Genomic DNA, 8,745 nt, shown 5'->3' with positions numbered 1-8,745 from the left:
TAGAGAGAAACACAAGGCAGAATAAAATCCTAAAACATATGTAGCTTAAATCACAAGAAAAAATTGATAATATTTTTTAGCATAGTATAATCAAATTCGTTCACATACACTCACACCTATGAACGCAAGCACGCACATCCTACCCCTATAAGCACCTCCGAGATACTGAACCGACACATCATCTTGAAATTGACGAAGACACGACAAATGTCTTTGTAGTCAATGAAAACTTCTCCTCCCACTAATAACATTTATTTACATAATCACACTAATATGGGTAGGCAAATCACAAGCTAACATACTAAAATATGTATATCCCGCTGCAACGCACATTGTGCTAACTCGGGCGATTGGCTCCTTTCAACTTTACCTCCTCCCTCTTCCAATTGATGTTTTCCTTCCATCTTCGATTTCTTTTCTTATTGATTTTCCTGGCAAAGAAGATAAACTACCCCACCACTTATTGACTTACCAGATAAAATTATGTTTTCTTTGGTAAGTCAATTCAAATAAAATTATATTTACTTTGGTAAGCCAATAAATACTTACCAAACAGTTAGTTATCAAATAATCCATGCCCACAAAATATAAGGTTATTAAATATTACCTTCGTCAAGTAAGACATTTTTTGACGTCACGCTACTGTCAAAAACGTCTTATATTACGGGATAGAGGGAGTATAATACTATTTGTTTTTGCACAATCACGTTATTATAGGCACGTAAATCATGAGTTAACGTGGTAAACTATTTGTACCCGGTAGCAACTCACTGCTATTACCTACTTGTTCAATAGTAAAAGTTATATGGTTGATATTAAGAAAATGATGGATAATATATTACTCCTACAGATATATTCATATTTAAACAAATCTAAGATAAAAATTTGGGACGGAGGGGTACTATATTTGTTGATATGATCTTAATAGTACCATTTGTTCCTTATATCAATCAAATCTGCACTTGAATCGTGAATTGAATGCTTGCCTAAAACAAAGAATAGAAATCCCGATGGCACATTAACTTCCTCTGGCCTGTTCGCCTATAAATAGCCCGCCATTTGCCATTAGCGAGGTAAATCAAAAGAAGCTGAACACATCCAGGCAAACTACTAGACACTAGCATGGAGATCAAGCCAGCACTCCTCCTTGTTGCCTGCTTGTTATTGGGCATCAGCAACAGAGGTATGGTGTTCGACATACCAAAATAGGTCACCAAGAACTAGCAAGCAATTGTGGCCCATTTAGAATCAGATTGTCTCCAGGTCCCTATAGGCACAAAGAACCATTTTAATTTCTTTTTCATCATGTTTTTAATCAGGCACTGCAGCAACATGCAGAACTTCAGATATTGTTGTCCAGACAGAGAGCTGGCCCGATCCGGCAGGAACGCCAGTGTACTATGTGAACCTGGTGAACAACTGCGGCTGCACGCAGAAGAACGTGAAACTGGCGTGTCCAGGGTTCAACTCTTCCGTCGAGGTCTACCCGGCCGCCGCCATCAAGCCGGACGGCGACGGCAAGCTCTGCTCCCTCTACAGCGGCGCACCGGTTAGGCCTAAACAGACGATTTTCTTCAACTACCGGTACACGAGTACCAAGTTCAGCTTCGAGCCCATCTCCTCCACCATCATATGTTAAGATAACACGAATAAATGACATGATGACCATATCACAAATATGTTTCCCCTGCTTAGTGACAAAAGGATGTGAGCATCTATTCCTGAGGTGCCTCAAAAAAAATGTATGCATCAGTCACTTTGTTTCTATACCTTTGGATTACCGTCAAACAGACAAAAATGACTTGCTGTCCAGGGGCCAGTCTCAATGTTGCTTAGCTAATTGAAAGCCTCGTGATGGGCCCTTTTCTTGCCTGCATTGCTGCACCATGAAGCTCTACTCAACGGTTTAATATGTTTTCATTGGTTTCATTTAGCCTCACTTCTCATCACCCTACCCGCACTGATTTTTCACCCTCCCAGCACTACAGGAAAATCCCGTTTTACCGTGTGGCAAGCTATAAGTCGTGTTCTTTTTTTCGGGTACTCGGCTTATTTGAATATAAGCCGTGTACACAAGAAAAAACACCCGGTAAAAACAACGCACTCGGCTTATGCTATCATATAAGCCGAGTGTCCAGAAAAAGCTCTTGGCTTACAGTTTTCACACGGTATATATGAAGAAAGCACTCGGTTTATAGCATGTCACCCGGTAAAAGTACGTGCCACGTGTCTACAACAGCGGTGTTTGACGGCGCCGTCACGGCTTAACTATAAGCCGTGTGCTTGACAAGTACACACGGCTTAGACACACTATAAGCCGTGTGCTTGACAAGAACACATGGTTTACACATAGTATACGCCGTGTGCTCACGGCTTACATACTATATGCCGTGTGTTCTGCAAAAGCACTCTGTTTATTTTTTATAGATTTTCAAATTTAAAAAAGTTCTAAAGTGATTTCCCTTGCATGTATCTTTAATCCCTGAATGTTATTTATTTATTCATTTTACCACAGGAATGTCTCTCATGTCTCTAAAGTGATTTTCAAATTTAAAAAAGTTATAAACCGTAGAATTGCAATAAATGTCTCAAATATTGTAGTCGGGTCAGAAAAATGCACGGGCCTGACACGTTATGTGTAAACCGTGTGTCCGTTGGCACTCGGGTTACGTGGGTGCACTCGGCTTATATGTAAGCCGAGTATTTTAACTGTTGCTCTCGGCTTACATTGGATAAGCCGGTCCTTAGTAAGGCGTGTATTATAAGCCGGGGAAAACACCCGGCTTATATATAAGCCGAGTGTAATCCGTCGTAAGCCGAGTGTTTCGGGCACTCGGCTTATAAGTTTTTTCCTGTAGTGCAGTAAAATCCGAATTAATTCGCCCGACAATTCTTTTGTTTTTCTGTGCTTGCTTTGACAGATGTTGATTCAATTCAATCAGATAAATGATACTCCCTCCGTTTATTTTTAGTCCGTATATAAGATTTGGTCAAATTAAAACGTCATAAACTTTGACTAAATTTATAAAACAAAATATGAACATTTATAATATAAAATCAATATTAGTAGATACATAATGATATTAATTTTCATAACATATAGGTTTTGCATTATACATGTTGATATCTTTTGATATATATTTGATCAAACTTTGTTTCACTTGACTTTGACCAAAATCTTAAATGCAGATTAAAAAGAAACAGAGGGAGTACTAGGTAAGTAAGAATGCAAAACTCGCATTATATACGTGTGATCACCTTATTAAAAGATAGACATAAGATTTTCTTCGATAATAAACTTGCAAAACAAAATCAGATATTACTCAATAACAAATCGTTAATGCCACGCACTACGACATCTACTATAGAATGACAATCACGAATTTTCTTATACAACATAAAGAACATGTTTGTTCTTACTTACCAAATCACGTATGTCTACTATTATTAGAACTCAAATCCATATGTCTTTTGGTACCACTCCCATCGTTCAAACGCATCCCCACTCCCGCCAATCCAACTTTCACGCGAATATAACACCTTCATCCTTTTTCCATACAAAATTAATTTTCACCCTTTGTTGGTTACAATTTTTCACCTACCAAAAGCCAACCGATCAGCAGAAGGCCCATCACAAATATGGGCACCCTAACCGATCATTTATTTTTTTTATTTTTAAACATAGTATACAGACGCAAGCGTTTATACACGCGTATACAATCATCCCAATAAACGCACACACGTACACCCTATCCCTATGAGCACCTCCGAGAGACTATGTCGGCATATCATCTTGAAATTTAAGAAGTCACGGTAGACGCCTCGTCGTCGACGGAAACGTTCAGGATTTGAACCCTGACGGGCTGGAGATACAATAGTCTCTCTAGCCATCCAATTACAGGTTGGTTTGCGTACCAATCCCTTCTCGTCATGCTCTTTCCATACATAATTAACTTTCACAAAATTAATAGTTTTCAACCCTTGCACGGGGCATAAAAAGTGTGTGACAGGACTGTTCTTCCGTCTCGCCACCACATGCTGCGGTGTGGCTACCCCTAACCGTTGTCGGGAAGGACGCATCCACAGGTGTCGGAGAGCTTCGCCGCTGCTTCGATGTGTCGGCGAGCAACAACAAGATGATTGGCGGCCCATACCAACCGGTCTATGGTTGGGTGATGTGCGAAGCCGCCGTGGATCTGTAGCCAAATGAGGTGGTCGTGTGATCGATCCGGGCCACTCGAGTTCTTTGACTCGGGCAGCATTGAGCCACGACGAGACGGGGTACCACGGTCTGGTGACCGGTGGTGGGAAGATGCACGTGTGCTGGGCAGGGAGGGAAGCTATGACTCGATGGAGTGAGCTCCAATTTCATCCTCTCTAGCTTGTCTTTTTCCCTTATAATTTCACTCAAGTTTTTTGCCATGGTCGTACGTGCAATACTGATTTGTGTCGACAGGCATGCTTCACAAATAGAGTAGGAAAGCCGTGAGTATAGAGGTGATCTGGGGCGGTAGCGGCCGGTACGTGTGATGCCTTGGTTTCTGTTCAAGTTCGGCCAATGCTCACCATCTCCGCCATCCTTTTGTGCGACATGGCCTTTCCCACTGTGCTCACCACCTGGACGGCACAGATGACCAATGGACGGCGTGGTATAAGGTGCGTCCACGCAGGAGGAGACTCGGCGGTGCCCGCCTATGAGCCATAAACCTGCACACGTATTTTATTCCTTGGCGTGGTATAAGATGTATTTCTGTTACATGCATGTTATGTAGGGCATGCATGAGCCCTAATTTATTTATTTTTGAAATGAGAGGGGTTTTCCCTAAGTGGCACATCAGATCTCGATGGATAACCTCAGTGGCAACCACAAAAACAAACGGGCAAAGTGCAACCAGTTTTTAAGCCCTATTATAAGAGCATCTCCAACGGCAGCGCAAAAAATCCACGCCCAATAATTTTTTTAACGCGCCACTGTAGCAGTTTTGAAACGCGGGGACCGGAGCATCTTCAACAGACGCGCGCTAGTGCGGCGCCCAATCCAGTCCGATCCAGCGGTCCCATCTGCAGCGGCTCAGAGTTTGCTGCGCGCGCAAGCCGGCGCACCAAATATGTTGCGCGCGATAGCGTTTTTGAACGCGCGCCCAAAAGTTTTTAGCGCGCGCAGTGTTTTGCAGCTTCTGCTGGAGGAGTCCGGCGCCCAAAAAACGAATCTTTTAGCGCGCGGAGCAGTTTTTTGGCGCGTGTTGGAGATGCTCTAAAGCATTTCACATGACAAAAGAGAGGGAGTATAAAGATATGCAACAACAGCGCCAAAACGGCCCTCTACTCTTGCTAGCCTTGACATGGTCACCGTGCCATCCTAAGCAACTCCTCTCTTCGACGGTCCAGTAGTCTTAAGCATCGGAGAAAAAGCACATCCTGAACGTCCGAGCATAGCACTTTCATTGCGTGGCAAAATCCCACACTAGATCCATTATACAGCGCATGTTTCGCCATCTCCTCCCCTGAAAGACAAATTCATTATGAAACAGACATCAGCCCCATAAAGTGGCTGAAGATATAATATTAACAACTTCACTTTTTTTTTGTTTCCAGAAAACCGCTAGATCATCAAAAGAACCGGATACAGAAATACCACATAAATCAGAAATAATAGCCCAGATTTCTCTAGGAACAATGCAAATCAAAGAGCAAATGTTGAACAGATTCATGCTCATTGCAAAACACACATGTTGGGTCATCAACAAGCCTTATTTTTGCTAATTTATCCCTAGTCAAGCATTTGTTATAATAAGTCAACCAAAGAAAGACATGTATGTATGGAGGCACTTTAATTTTTCAAATGAAGTCTTTAATGTCAAAAGAACACCCACCAAAGTTAATCATCTTGTAAAAATACCTCACAGAATATCTACCAGATGCCTCAAGAGTCCACAAGGGGGCATCTAGATCAGTGGAGGGACTAAAGGTTCGTACCAAAGAATTCAGTTTGAACGGAGAGTCCATCAATCTAGCATCTACACATCTCCTAAAGGTCAGGTGTAATTATTCCCCATCCCGCACCTGAGGCAGAGAAGCATCTTGTTGTTGACAAATCTCAAAGGGATTCCAAAAGAGAGCTTTTAAAGAACAATTCTCTATTCACATGTCATGCCAGAAGGCAATGTTCTCCCCATTACCAGAAACCCATCTAACAAAGTTTCTAGCTGCCCCCAATGCCCAAGTGACACTTTTCGAGAAAGGTGACCCTAACACAGGTTTAGCATAATATAAGTTTGGTTTGTCCACACCATATTTATAGCAAATAATCTTCTTCCAATCCTTATCCTCCCCCTCATAAAATCTTTTACCCCAAGAGGCCAAAAGAGACATATTAACCTCCTTCAAATTAGGTACCCCTAATCCTCCAAATTATTTTCTCCTAGTCACGAACCCCCAATTAGTCGGATGATATTTATGAACATCCCCTATGTTCCCCCAGAAAAAATGGGACATCTAAGAGTTGATAGCATCAATGGCTCATTTAGAAAATTTCATAATAGACATGAGGTAAGTAGGGATGCGCGCAATACATGTAGTTAATGAGATGAATTTGCGTGTGTAGGAAAATTCCTACACAGCCATCTAGGAGTACATTTTAATAATCCTATTAGGTTGCAAATCTTCCTTTCTCAACTTCTTATAATACAAAGGAACTCCAAGATACTTAAAGGGCAAATCCCCAAACTGGCAACAAAAAAATTGAGCAAATTCTTTCGATGTGTCTTCAGTGACATGAAGGGTGTGAGCATCACTCTTATGGAAGTTAATTTTTTGCCTAGGAATTTTTTCAAAATAGGTAAGAATCCATTTATGATTTTTATTATAATCCATAGAGTCTTTAAGGAATAAAAAAGTATCGTCAGCATATTGCACGCTAATCACCTCACCGGAAATAACATGACGACATAGTCCAGCAATTAGATCATGTCTAGCAGCTTTAGCTAGCATTTTGGTGAACACATCAGCAACGAGATAAAAAAGCAAGGGTGAATGAGGATCACCTTGCTTAAGACTTTTCTTCCCAATAAAATGTGGCCATTTTTTCATTAATCCTAACCTGAAAAGTTCCCTGATGTAAGGTGTTAAACACCCAACCAAACCATTTTCCCCCAAAGCCCCTAGAAAGGAGCATCTCTTTAAGGAAGTCCCAACTAACTCTATCATCACTAGTAGAAAAAGGGCCTTTTGTCCCGGTTCATAAGGACCTTCTGTCCCGGTTTCGGAACCGGGACAAAAAGGTCGTTACTAATGCCCTTTGCCTTTAGTCCCGGTTCTTACACGAATCGGGACAGATGGGCCTCCACGTGGCCGCTGCGGCCAGGCCAGGCAGGGGTGCCTTTAGTCCCGGTTGATGACACCAACCGGGACCAAAAGGCATCCACGCGTCAGCACCTGGCTGGAGCTGAGGCTTTTTTAAAGGGGCTGGTTTAGGGGTTAATTTAGGTTGTTATTAGCTAACTAATAGAGAAAAGTGTCCTCTCTTATACATCTCCGTGCTTGGTCATCTGTCGTGCTTTCTTTTTTACATCTTTTCTACACTATATTATTTCATTTCATTTTCGCCGAATGGCAATATTATTCTAATCGATCATCTAACAACTCATCATCAACTTAATCATATACCAAGTTATCATATGATACACATAAAATAAAACAGAGAAACATCATAATATATATAGTCATCATATGCATCATGCATCCTAATTAATCGATCATGTCAAGTAATAATATAAACTAGAATAACTTGTCTCTCATAAGACCTAGTCCTCGCTCTTAGATATAATGTCATAAAACAGAATAACACCTATGGCTCCATGATGAATCACAGAGATCCAACGGTCTCCAGCTTGTGGCTTGCGAAGCTTCTTTATTTCTCTCCATGCTTCAATTTGGAGTCTTTTTGATCTTGATTTGAAGTTAATCGAGTATGGAGCATAGAACTCAGCCCTCAGCGGCCTTCTAATTCTCATTTGACCTTCTGGGTCCATTAACGGAGGCACTACATCATGTGACAGTTGATGTTGAAGAACATAATAATAACCTAGTTAGCAATGTAATCAACACCATTTATGCAATAGTGGAGCGTACTTAATTAGGAAACTCTTACCAAGACATTTCGGTGAATGTCATCTGGACTCAACCTATGCACTAGTGGCATGTAAAATGAATAATTTTGGCCAATTCCAAAATGCTACGGGAAGGTATCCCTAGAAGCGAGAACACCAGCAACAAGAAAATGGAGAAGATGGTCCTTCTCCTCCCAAGTTAGATGTGATCCATGCGTGTAGTGTGTCGTGTCAATTAATTTTCGTAATTTAGTTGAAGCAACGAAATAAGTTTTAAATTATAATTTAACAAATTTAGTATATAGATGAACACCAACTATTTCTAAATATAAATGCAAATTACTTCACATGAAGCTAAAACAGAAAACATATCATCGACAACCACCCAAATTTTGTAATAATTTAATGTTTCAAAAATACTTAGAAATTTTGTAATTGTCCACAAGATGTGGGCATTATATAAACCATTCAAAACGACCACATGTGCTACGATCATTCAAAGGACAATTTGGGTTGTTGTTGTTGTTGTTTGTACAACATGTAACATGATATAATTATAACTATGGCCCAATAACTAGGAACCTGCAACGTGGCCAAAGTTTTAATAGACGATGAACACCACATGACATGTAAATTG

General features: G+C 40.8%; 1 protein-coding gene across 1 annotated transcript; it reads left to right on the top strand.

The window, feature by feature from the left end:
* The first annotated feature begins 1,091 nt into the window (after positions 1 to 1,091).
* Positions 1,092 to 1,805, top strand: LOC123413202. Its single transcript, XM_045106148.1, has 2 exons — positions 1,092 to 1,183; positions 1,320 to 1,805. The coding sequence occupies exons 1-2, from the start codon at positions 1,123 to 1,125 to the stop codon at positions 1,637 to 1,639; spliced, it is 381 nt and encodes a 126-aa protein (XP_044962083.1). The 5' UTR covers positions 1,092 to 1,122; the 3' UTR covers positions 1,640 to 1,805.
* The last annotated feature ends 6,940 nt before the right edge of the window (positions 1,806 to 8,745 follow it).

Source organism: Hordeum vulgare, chromosome 7H (genome assembly GCF_904849725.1).
Source record: "Hordeum vulgare subsp. vulgare chromosome 7H, MorexV3_pseudomolecules_assembly, whole genome shotgun sequence".
Lineage (NCBI taxonomy): Eukaryota > Viridiplantae > Streptophyta > Magnoliopsida > Poales > Poaceae > Hordeum > Hordeum vulgare.
Note: the sequence above shows the minus strand (reverse complement) of the source record. Positions and strands in the feature narration are given on the sequence as shown.